Genomic DNA, 12,627 nt, shown 5'->3' with positions numbered 1-12,627 from the left:
GGCACTCCATGCCACTGGGGCCACCTGATCCTCAAGTGACAAAGATAGATCCAAGAGAACCCTCAAGCTCCGAACCTGCTCCTTCAGGGGAAGTTCAACCCTATCCAGAACAGGTTGAGCACCCTCCATCCGGTCAGAAGAACCACAGCATCTTGGTCTTGTCTAGTATGACAAAGGCATGTTGTTTTGTGGTGTACACATTCATTTATCCTCATATCATCTCTGGCCAAACCAGCTTTGCAAACAAGCACTACAATAACCTGCAAAACTAGTGAACAGCATTCATAGTCAGAACAGATCATGGGCAACAATGACTGTCATGCTATCTTCAGCTCTCCAAAAAGCACTTTTGTCCATCTCCAACCTCTGGCTTAACATCAGATCCTGACTGATCTTTCCATAAGGCACACATCAGTTAAACAACTTCAAAGCCCCAAACAAACACGACATGACAGATGGGATCTCCTGAATTTTTAAAACTTCACAGCAACCGGGAGGGGCCTCAGATTTTGATTGTGTTTGCCTCTCCCTCCCTAGGGGAGGGAGTTCGATTTGTGAAAATCTGGATTTTGTTGGATTTTATCATTTCTTATTGTGTATTTATGTGTTGAATGAATGAAAGAATAATTAAATAAAATGTCATAAAGGGAAATGGATCAAAAAGCCTCCTTTAAAGTTAAAAAAGGAGATCACGAGATCTGATCATTTATCTCCTGCATCAATTCTGTTCTGGGCCGGAGTGATTATGTTGAGTGCTATGCAAAGATTCATGCTATATCAATTTACATCTAGTAAACACATGGATATTCTTAATCTAGAAAGCTAGAACGGTCTGCAAACCAATCACCTACTTTGTGAGCTGCTCCAATTAGAGCATTATAGAAGGTACAAGTGAGCCTGCTGTACAGTGTATAAGTGAGCTGATTGTTCTTGAACCTTCAGTCATTTTTGGCACTTTTCCCAACTGAGTGGCCAATAGAAGAGCAAAACAAAACAGAAAAATGTTCAGTAAGTCAGAAAGGCAAGGGGACTTACATTTGGTAAATAGACCAGGGCAGCTGGTCAGTCTCACTTTACAGAAGAGGCTGGTCCATGCTGATGCCCTTTGTTTGATAAATCTCTTTCAGCAGCAACAGCACTGTGTCCTCTGACTCCCTAGGGTTTTAAAAATATATAGAATTAATTATAAGAATACTAGAGAACATATACAGCAAGCCTGTCAGAGTCAACATCAGCCTAGTCCTAAGTACTAAGTAAGAAGTCAAACCTACCTCCCCTCTTCCTGTCATCTCCCCATCCTACAGCTATTCACAGGGAGTGGAGCAGATGTTGCTGTAATCACCACTTTGAATTAAGCGCCCAGGATATTGGTAAAGGTGGTGGCTTAATTCTGCCCATTTCCTCTTTCCTTCCTCAAAGTTCACCCTCTCTCAGCCCAGCCCACATGAAACTGGTTGGAGAATTACGTACTTGCCCCTACTGGTGCACCCCACCTCTTGATTCTTCAAAGTGTTGGAAACACCCCATCCAGCTGGTAAGCCTTTTGAGGGCTGGATTCTGCTTGTTGGCCATTAGTTGACAATCCCTAATATATGCTATTGCTGAGAGCATTCAATAATGCAAATGAAAACAGTTTTTAGATTGCAGATTTCCACAGAGAGTTGAGAGGGGGGAGAGAATCTGGTTTATTCAGAGACAGATATGTGGGCCATTGGACAGACCACCGCAGTGGACATGCCTAGGAGTCCTAGATTCCATATCAGCTCAGCCATAAACTTCCTGGGTCTCCCCAATCAGCCTGTTCCCAATATAAAAAAACAAAAACAACAGTAACCTACCTTAAACAAGGACTGTAAAATGAAAATGCTTTGTACATGATTTAATAATTTCTCATAGTTATATTTTCGGATCCTGACTTTTAGTTCTGCTTGATTTCATTCAAAATCATTGATAAATTCATTGATTTTAATGTTATCCCAACATTAAAAACTGTTGGAAACTCAATGTCAGGCAACACAGGTCTTTCTGAAGCAATTCAGGTAGTGCTGGGTGTGGCACTGCAGATAAAGCTGTGGCTTCAATTGGGTTTAAGTCCCCGTAAGCCATGAAAAACTCATTGGGTGAAAACTCACCTTGGGTCAGTCTCTCCCTTTCTCTCTTGCGCAGACTAACATACCTCACAGGGTTGTTGTGGGAATAATAAGGGGAAGGGAAAACATATATACTGCCATGAGCTCCTTGGAGGAAGGAAGGATGGATGGAATAAAAATGCAGTGAACAAATACACCAAACACCAGAGCTTACCAGTAGCAGAGATGGCCTTGCAGTGCAAACAGATACTCATTAAAGCTTTCAATTGGCTTCTCTTGAAGCACATAGTCAATGCGGTGGCCCCCATTGAGCATGCCCACATTAACTGGAGTGGGCTCTTCTTTCACTGCTGTGGCTGGCTCCTCGGGTTTCTCCTCTGAATTAAAAAGAGAAAAAGAAACATTGATAAATACAGCTAAAATTGGTTACCAGCTTAGGTAAATCCAGACCTGTCTATCCAATGGTTAGGGGTTTTTCAAGCCATCTTCTCTGCCTGAGGAGATAGCGGATGCTGTGCTGTATCCTTCAGAAAGCGCTCTCTGAAGGCAGCACCACACTTCACTGAAAAGAAGGGGTGGCTCTGAGACAGAACAAACGAATCTGCAATTTCAGCCAAAGAGTTATAGCACCCCATGCTCAGCCCCAGAGATGATATAATGCACAATTCTCAGGGCACCTTGGCTTTCTTCACCCAGAGTAGTAATGGTTGCCTATATCTGGCAGCAAGGAAGCCTAAGTGCAATGTGACCCAAATCCCTGATATATCCAAATGGGCTGATGTGCATCAATATACTCAGGCTGCATGCATAGGCACAATCCTATGCATGTTCTGACAGGAAAAAGTCCTACAACTCCCAGCATTCCCCAGCTAGCCATGCTGGCTGATGAATGCTAGGAGTTGTGGGCGATTTTTCTGTCTAAACATGCATTGGATTGTGCTCTTACTCTGAAACTACTATTGGAAACTTTGCCAGACTGAAAGCTCCTGGCATGGACTGGTGCTGAGCAACAGGCATCATTCTCCCTACCTGCCACAGGAAGAATGGGCAAATCCTACAGGGACATATCCCACATCATGTTCTCCGACCCAAACGCTGTAATGAACTCTCTGCCTCTCACTAACCAGTTTGCTTCTCCGAACTAGCTTCAGCTTCCAATTCATGTTCAGCCTCTCCAGGGGCTCCTGCCTCTAAAGCTGGCAATGAAGTCCTGGTGAATGACTGCCAGGCCGTCCTCAAGGAGCCCAGCAAGTTATTTTTGAGGTCCATGCTCATCCGCGTGAGGCCTTCCTTCAGCTCTGAAAAGGGGAGGATCAAAGCAGCCTTGAAAACTAAATGCAGCAGTTTTAGTAGCCTATTCTGAAACCTAGGAAGCCAGCAATTCAGAATATGCTAACATCATCCCAGGTTACACATTTCTTACACATGAGCCAATGCATCCTTCTGGGTCCAGCACCAGTCCAAACCCAGCACCCCCTTCTTTTTTTCCCTCAGTCTCTTCAATCTTATTCCTGTTTCTCACATGTCCACCCCAAGCTTTCCCTTAGTTCTTCTCCAAATCTCTTGTTGCTCTGAATCAGTTCTGACATAACATTTTGTATCTATGGGATGGATGCCTTATGGAATAATCAACCCTGATGCATGTGTATGGAAACTTCCTTTCAAGCATCTCATTCACACCGCCTGTTGAGTGACCATGCCAGGGGGATGTAGACAACAGTTTGAGAAAGAGATTTCATGTATATGCATCCACTAGAGCCATTTAGGGGAGGCAAAACATGACATGAGAACTGGCTACCTGCCACTCCTCCTTAATCCCTCTCAGACAGTCACTTTCCACCTAGATAAATGTAGGCATTTCAGGGCAGAGTCCATGCCACCATAACTTGCATCCACTACTTTGAAACTATCAGGACTTGGCTGAGAAGATCACTTGCACCTCCAGCATTCCAATAGGTTTGCCAGAGGCCCTCTTTGGGAGATGAGTGCCTGGGCACCAGACAGATGAACAGCAGAGAGCATTACGTGATTTATAACCATGAAGGGCCAGGGCATTGATTTTGAAATGGAAGCTGGGACTCTCCAGATCCTTCTTAATATCAGGATAAATGTTATAATTGCCCAAGAGGAGCAGAAGATAATTTGCATGTGCATGTTCAGACACCAGCCAGAAATGAAGGGAGGTATTTTTGGTTTGTTTTTTGGAGAACACACTTTGATTCAAAGGATGATGAGTCTCTGTTTTACCTAAATGAGAAGGAAGAGTCTCTATTTTACCTAAATGCATCCTTTTCCTGCCTTTGTGGTGAGGGAGTAGCATGGGCTCAAATTCCACATCAGGGACAATCATGGGTTCAATCCTGTATGCCACTGGGTCAAACTGCCGAAGAAAGAAATCACACACAAGAAAGAAATCACACACATTGCATTATTATTAATTTATGACTTCCTAGCCTGCCCTTAGATCCCAGAGGGCTCCTAAGATGACTTATAAACAATTCTAAAGACAATATAAAATAGAAAGTATAAAACAATTATGAAAATATGAAAGCAAAACCAGCAGCAAACAAAAGAAGAAAGCTACAATAACCCATTCAAAAAATAATCATCTAGCTGCAGAGAAATATTAGCCCTAAATGGTCCAGGATCACATTCTCCAACATGAACCTGCCTGCCAACTGCACTGTCTGTGCTCTGTGCCCTGTTGCCTCCTGAGATGCATTTGGCTGGTACACAGGACAGACCTTTCTCAGTGGTGGCACCCAGATTGTGACACTCCCTCCCTGAAGCAGCTCATCTTGTCCCCTCTTTGCTGGCCTTTAGACAGATAGTGAAAATGTTTTTATTCCACCAGATCTTTGATTTCAACTGAATTTTACACCCGCTACTCTGGTTTTATCTGGCTCTGCTTTTGTGGTTTTATTTATTTATTACATTTCTATTCCGGCCAAGAGCTGAAGCTCTCTAGATGGTTCAGAAAATAAAACTTGAAACCACAGAACATAATATAACATAACTTAAAGTCCTTTAGAAGTTTTTACAAGTAACACAATAAAATCAAAGTAAAAACTAGCAGCAGTCCAAAAATCTAAAAAGCACTGAGTGTTACACAGTGGATTTTTTTAAAAAAACTGAAGGACTGAAAAGCCTGGGAGAATAAAAAAGGTCTTTACCTGGCATGGGAAATGCCACAGTGTAAGTGCTAGGCAGGTCTCTCTGGGAAAGGCATCCCACAACTGTGGTGCCACTATCGCAAAGATCCCTTTCCTAGTAGCCACCCACCTCACTTCATTTGGCACGGCACTTGAAGAAGAATGATCTTTTTATATGCTCCTTTTATAGTGTTATAGTGTTGTTTAATATTGAATTGCATTGGTTATTATAAAGTTGCCTTGGAAGCCTTTTAGGTTAAAAGATGGAATGTGTTTTCAATAGACAAATAAGCCTATAAAAATAGACACAATTGAGACAGCCAGACTTCCCTTGGAAGGGCTTTCCACAGTTGCATTGCCATAGTTGAAAACTCCCAGTCTCATATAACAGTCAGGGGACATGGAGCAAACCTCAGATACTGATCATACAGGTAGGCACATACAGGATGAAGTGGTCCTGCAGATTTCCTCATCTCATATTGTTTGGAGAAGGGCTGTGATGGACCACATACTTTGCATGCAAATGATCCCAGGTTCAGTCCCTGGCTTCTCCATGTAAGACTGGGAATGACCCTTGAGAGAGCCCCTGGACAGCTGCTGCCTATTAGTGTAGACCAATGGTCTGGCTCAGGATTAGCTGCCTATGTTTCCAAAGTTTAAGGCTTTAAAGAGTTGCACTGGGACTGGAAAGCAGCAGAGAAGCACACTTTGGCTTCTGCCATCAAGCACGAGATGGAAGGCCACTGGGAGTCTACACCCCCCACATCAAGCCAACAGGGAGAGCAACCTGGCCCATCTACCAGCCAGAGAAGGAGCAGCTGCATGGAGCTTGCTTCCCTCTCCCTACCAGAATGAACGCTTTGCCCCAGCTGACAGTTGCCCTGGGACCGCAGAAGTAAGGAGAAAGAATGCTTGGTCCCAGCCATCAGCCAGAGGAACACGAACCACCAATTGCGATTCAAGCAAGAACACCAGTAAGGGAAGATCAGTCTGGCCCAAAGTGCATTTAAATGCCTGCTTAAAACTCACCACCTTGTTCTGGTTTTGAAAAACTGATCTCCCTCCTCTTCCTTTTCCCTCCATTCCCCTTCCCTTGTGTGTCTTTTCGTTTTAGTTTGTAGAGACAGGCAGGGCCTGTCTCTCTCTTTTATTGATATGAGCCACTTTGGGAGAAAATAACAGTCTGAAAAGTGGAATAAAAATGTAATGAAATAATGAAAAGCAAAGCCAGCATTTTAATGGAGCCCAGAAACAAATCAGTAACCAATGCAAATAGAATAACATGAGAGTAATATGCTCCATGCAGGAGCTCCAGTTAAAAATCTGGCTGCTGCATGATTGAAGGTTCCAAGCATTCTTCAAAGGCAGCCCCAGATACAGCACATTACAGTCATCTAGTCTGAAACTCACATACTGCACATGTCCACACAAGAGGGAAGCAACCATACACCTGCAGGGAGCAATGACCAAAGCAGTGCTCCTTGCTAGCCAGCCTCACAGACACAGCCAGAGGTTGCTTACTAACAAGTGTCATGTTTCAACTGCACATCAACACACCAGACAAGAGGTCATTCTTGAGACCGACCACTAAACTACTGTGTCAAACACCAGTCTACTACAAAAGTTCCAGAATGGAACCAAGGGCCAGCAAAACTGCTTCAAACAGTGCTGTGGATGTTGAGGCTTGCATTTTGTTCCCTGAGCCTTAAGTTCTGTGATCAGGAAACTCAAATTCTAGGTTGGGAATAAAAATTTGAAAATCAGGCAAAACAGCCCAAGGTACTTTATGTTCAAGCTTTACATTATTTCCAGTGGGTGCACATTTTTTGTTTTTAATTGGTCACAGGTTTGATGCATATAGTTGTCAGTGAAGGCAAGCACAGTTGGCCCTGGAGTATTCCCTCCATTTATTGAAGTGTTTTTTTGTTTGTTTTCTAAGTACTAGCATATTTTCAGATTTCCCGCCCTTTAAATGAAAGTCTTCATAGATTCCATAGCAGTAGCTAGATTCCACAACCAAGATCACATTCTGCATTATGCAGTAGGGTCACACAGCCCATGCAGCTAAATATTTTGGGACAGATAAAGACCAAGTTTGTTGACATAGGTCCCAGTGATTGCAATGGGGTTTAACTTAGTCATGACTACTTTTACATTGATTTCAATGGAACCCAAATGTGACTAACTTGGTTGAGTTCTGACACTTTTGACCCTAGAGGGGGGAAAAATGTTTCTGGCATACGTACAGGATGAAAGACATTGAAGAAGCCTTGACAAGTAGGCAGTCTATAGTTTGGATCAATCTTGTTCACACCTCGTACTGTGAGGAACATCCCAATGGGGGACCCAAAGGCAAAGAAGATCTGTGGTTTGTAGATTAGCTGAGGGTAGTTTGCAGACACCTGAGAGAGTTTAAATACAAAAGACCATTTTGAGAAAAGCAATTTCTTGTGCTAAATTAACCAAAGAATATAAACTGAAATTAACACATGGCTATTGTGAAACAAAAGGATTCCCCCCTCCATATAGCATACAGCTGACCTTTGGAACTCATTGCTGCGGCATACTGTGATGATTAGCAATTCCAATTCTGAACAGGATCAGACTACATCATGTTGTCATTTTTTTAAGTAAAGAAAATATTTGTATCCCACCCTGCCTCCAAGGACCTCAAAGCAGCTTCATGGTCAATCTCTCCTCTAGACCTAAACTATTTAGGCTTCCAATATTAACTGACTCAGGAATCTCCAGATGGTTCTCTAGTTTACATATTATCTGGGATAGGCAAATATTTGTTAAACTGAACTATTGCATAATGATTTGGGATGTTTGAAAGCTCAGAAGTACAGAAGTTTGTAAAGCACCATCTATGAAAGTTCAAACCAAGATATCAAATGAGAAAAACTTGCAACTTGCGTTAATTCTATGGGATGGCAAAAACTTTACAAGAAGAGAAGTGCCCACTCCCTCCCCACAGTTATGGGACTGGACAAGGCAAATCCAAGATAGATTTGGCATGGACTCAGGGAACTAAGCTTTTAGTATCATAGAATCATAGAATAGTAGGGTTGGAAGGGGCCTATAAGACCATCGAGTCCAGCCCCCTGCTCAGTGCAAGAATCCAAGTATCCAAGATGCATGCTACAGGACAGTTAGTATCATGCTACAGGAAACTCTCAACAGGGACCAGAATGCTCCATGACCCTGCAGTATCAAACTTTGTCCAAAGAATCAAGAACTGGCCACTGGTAGACATAGTATACTAGGAAATGTATAGTTGTAAAACCGTCCAAACAGCTCAGCAGTAGCTCAAAGCCCAACAGACCATCTTTCCATCTATGATGTCATTAATGCAATATATTAGAGTCTAATATTAGAGCTGGCATATATTAGAGTCTGAAAGGCCTCTGGGTTGCAAGGGAGGTGGGGGTTACCTGCCCTGTCACAACATCCAAACGTCGGCAACTCATCTCTGCATGTGTGAGTTTTACAGGTGCCTCCTGTTTAACATCTCCGCCTTCCCCAGCAGCTGCTGGTAACTGCACTTGAGAATCCTGCAACAACAACAAAATCAGACAGCCCTTTCCTGCAGCCTTCCTTTGGAACTCACTGCTGGCACAACTGCCTGTCCCAGTAGGCCACTGTAAGTACGGGAGGATCACCTTGCAAAAGCTTCCAGAGTAGCACAATTACTACTATTTAGCATTTCTGCAGTGTGAACACTAGGTACTTGCTGATGTTGCCTTGGAGTTTACATTTATATATAAGTACACACAATATAAGACTTCATTAAGATCAAAATTTAATTAAACAGAAACTATTAATGAATGCCAAAGCTCTAACCTTCTACCTTGGTTCTACCAATTTGGATGCTATTACCTTTAGCATACGATTATTATTTTATCTGGAACAAAAGCTGGAGAGAGGGCTGATTCTGAATGCAAAACACACCAGATGGGGAAAGGGTTAAGCATGTCTTTCTTTGACCCCACCCCCACCCCAAATTGCAGCCTCTTGAGGCCCCTTTTCATTTGAGGGGAGGTGAACTAGGATTTTGCTACATGCATTTGTGTGTAACGGCTACTTTGCCTCCAATAAACATCAGAAAGCAGCACAGCCCATGGAGAAGCGTTGCCTCCAAAGAAGCATTCCAGTAGTGCTTCCAGTGCAGGAGTAAAACCAGAACTACTTAGCTCCCTCCCACAGATAAAGTTCTGTGCATTCCAGGCATTTTTCAAACTCCACTCCACTCCCCCCCCCCAAAAAAAAATAGAGGATGGGCACATACACACATATTTATTGTCCAACCCAACGTGTATAAAAAAAGCCCAATGAGTTTTACGCACAGTTCTTCATTAGGATTATAGTGAATATTTTACTTCCAGGTATACAAAGCAGAAGGAAAGACACGACTCTAGGAATGCTTATAAAATACAAGCCATGTCTTAACAATGGTGCCCCCCTTCTCTGCTCCTCCCATGTTTTAACAATGGTGGTCCCCTTCTCTGCTGTCCCCTTCTGCCATTACAATGAGGATGTAATCTGCATCCCACTGTTAACAGAGAAAACCCATATTCTAGTAAGAAAGATCTGTTCTGGGGGAGTCAGCATCAGCTCCCCAGGCACAAGGAAGAGCTATGTAGCACCTTAAAGACTAATCAATTTATTATGGCGTAAGCTTTCATGGAATAGAGTCCACTTCATGAGAAGTATCTGAAGAAGTCCATGAAACCTTATGCCGTAACAGATTTAATGTGTTACAAAATTCTGTTAGCTTTGCTGCAACTAATTCAGCTACTCCTTTGGAGGTAGTTTCCCAGACACAGGGGCATGTCCATACATTTCAGCTACTTGCCTGATAAGGTAGACTGGGTACTATTGTCAAGGTAGGGGAAGGAAAGCAAAAGGACAGGGGATAGATAGAGGACAGGGCACCCCATCTGGTTCGGGTCAAGAAAGATTGCCAATACCCACTAGATAATACAAAGAGATTCAAAGCATACCTGCATTATTGTGATCTCTGATCCCAAATATATGGATTTAAAATTCCTTGAATGATTCCACAAAGCATACCTGGTTGCTGGTTTTGTTCCTTAAATAGTGAAGGATTTTCATTCTGGGTCCCAAAGGAATTCCCATGTCTTTAAGTTCCTTCTCTGTGCACAAGGCCTGGACAACAAGAATCCCACACACAGAGACAGTTATGTATGAGTTGCAGTTCTACTATAAACAGTGACTCAGAGGGAAAGGGACTTTGGACGACTTCTGTTTCACTGCTCTCCTTTAACAAGGGGAGTGGGTTGGTTATACTTGGGTCACCGCTTTCAAGGCACAGCTTGACTTTATAAAAAACAGTGGCACTGGGAAATGCAGACTCAGGAAACTCTCTATGCAGAAATGATCTCACCACTTCCAGTCCATAAGGCCTATGCAGCCATTTAACAGTGTTGTTCTAATAATGCCAGCAAGGGAAACTTGCCTCCATTCTGGAATGAGCGAGTTCTAGCTGCTCAGCTACACTCCCTTGCCTCAGAGGATTTCAGTGGACTCTACTGCCTAGTATGTAGTGGCCAAAAGGTGACACAAGGAAATAGCAAGCATGAGGGAAATAAATGCTTCCTGAATAATCCTGGCACCATATGGACACAAAACTATTTCTGCCACTGATACTACACTTGAATGTGACTGTATTGCAAAATTCCTTCATAAGTAGCTATAAGAGCCTTGGGGCTATAAAGCAGGATATAAAGAATCTAAATAAATAAGTAAGAGAGAAATGAGTTGCTATTCCTTGCCCAAGGAACATAGAGGCATCCACCTCTCAACCTTAAAGGTGAACCACCCACACAAGTGCCAAGAGGGTCCAAGCAAAATCCCAAATGGAGAAAAATAGCTCCATCATGTCACCCTGCTCCCTATGATTGACCCAAAGTTTATTTTCATGAAGGAGCCCAAATGCCGAAGTAATAGACATACAGCAGCAAGGGAAGTGATACAAAAGTTCTAGGCAACAGCAGCTATTACAGCCAATTTACCAGTGCTTGTCTGTCCACTTCCTCCTTCTCAAATACAGAGCAATACTCCAAAAGCTCAAGTTCTGTCAAAATGTCCCTCACAGAGCTGATGTCTTCATAGCCAGTTGCTAGCATCTGCGACCCCTGCAAAAATAGTCACCACACTTATATAGTTTTTAGCTGAATGAGTCTGTTCGTGAGTTTATAAAATATTAAGGCATGATAATGCTAAGGATACATAGCTATTGGACTATGTAGCTAGAGTCACTGATTGTGCCACAGCATGTACTAAAACTGATGTATTAGTTGTTTTACGGGATATTGTATTTTAGTGGATAATTGTTTTAGCTGTGTTTTTTTAAAAAATCAATTCTGTTGTAAGTTGCCTTGAGTCCTTTTTTTTAGAAAGGTGTCTAAGAAATCTAAACAACAGCAACAACAACAAGAAAGCAAGCACCACTAAAATCAGTTTACTTTTATGGAATCTGTTTCAGATTAGAATCCCAGTGCTTTAGCTGTGCCCAGTAATTTCCTTTTTTCCCTGAAATCATATTAACGCTCCAGACACTGAAATGTGGAGCAGAATATGAGACAACGCAAAATGAAAAACCTAAATGTGAACAACAAGGAGGAAAAGAAGATTTCTTTTCTATCTTGTTTTAAGATCAGACATGTTTACTCGAATAAAGCAAATAAAAAACATGTACAAAAAACAGTTGAACTGATAGCTTCATTCACTTGAATCCCCAATGATTAGTTTATTTCCTTTCTACAACAGCTTCATTTACACAAAGCAAGTTTAAAATGACAGAAAATCTATACAGATATTTGTAACATATTACGGACGCAATCCTATGGCCACTAGCCCGCGCTCCGAGATCAGTTCCCAGAGAACCAACCCCCACCCCCTCCCACGCCGCCTCATAAGCAGCGTGGATCGGCCCTGCACTCGTAAGAGCAGTGCAGAGTGGCGAAAATGGGGCATTCCCGGGGGCGAAGCAGGGAAGTCAGAAATCCGGTACAACACATTCTATGTGTTGGCTGGCCACCGCTTCCCACACTCTGAGGTCCCACAGCTAGACAGCTGAAATTAGGTGTCTAGCCACAAGCGCAGGGCGGCGGGAACGAGGAGGAGATCCATTCCTCACCACTCCTCCCACCCTGCACTGGATAGGCGGTCGCCCCTGGGGTCAGAGGCAACCGTTAATCTTGATAGGATTGCTCCCTCCATTGCACATTTTAAATTTACTATGGAAACTGCCAAATGTGGTTCCCAGGAGCCATCTAGAATTAAAGGAAAAAGATAGTCACATGGCATGACAGTCAAACCTTTTAGCACCAGTAAACAATACTATCCATTTTGGATTGTAT

General features: G+C 42.8%; 1 protein-coding gene across 2 annotated transcripts in view; it reads right to left on the bottom strand.

Moving 5' to 3' along the window:
• DDHD2 (DDHD domain containing 2) overlaps positions 1 to 12,627 on the bottom strand; it is a 40,740-nt gene that overhangs the window by 3,451 nt on the left and 24,662 nt on the right. For both annotated transcript variants that reach the window (XM_084803922.1, XM_084803923.1), the window contains exons 10-17: positions 11,278 to 11,400; positions 10,316 to 10,411; positions 8,677 to 8,796; positions 7,489 to 7,644; positions 4,368 to 4,470; positions 3,215 to 3,388; positions 2,305 to 2,467; positions 1,036 to 1,155 (exon numbers count right to left, since the gene is read on the bottom strand). In XM_084803922.1, coding sequence (XP_084660048.1) covers positions 1,074 to 1,155; positions 2,305 to 2,467; positions 3,215 to 3,388; positions 4,368 to 4,470; positions 7,489 to 7,644; positions 8,677 to 8,796; positions 10,316 to 10,411; positions 11,278 to 11,400 — 1,017 coding nt within the window. In that variant the 3' untranslated portion in view covers positions 1,036 to 1,073. The remainder of the gene's footprint in view (positions 1 to 1,035; positions 1,156 to 2,304; positions 2,468 to 3,214; positions 3,389 to 4,367; positions 4,471 to 7,488; positions 7,645 to 8,676; positions 8,797 to 10,315; positions 10,412 to 11,277; positions 11,401 to 12,627) is intronic.

Source organism: Heloderma suspectum, chromosome 6 (assembly GCF_057233095.1).
Source record: "Heloderma suspectum isolate Gila_16-S chromosome 6, 16-S_ref, whole genome shotgun sequence".
Lineage (NCBI taxonomy): Eukaryota > Metazoa > Chordata > Lepidosauria > Squamata > Helodermatidae > Heloderma > Heloderma suspectum.
This window is presented reverse-complemented; position numbering and strand designations above follow the sequence as displayed.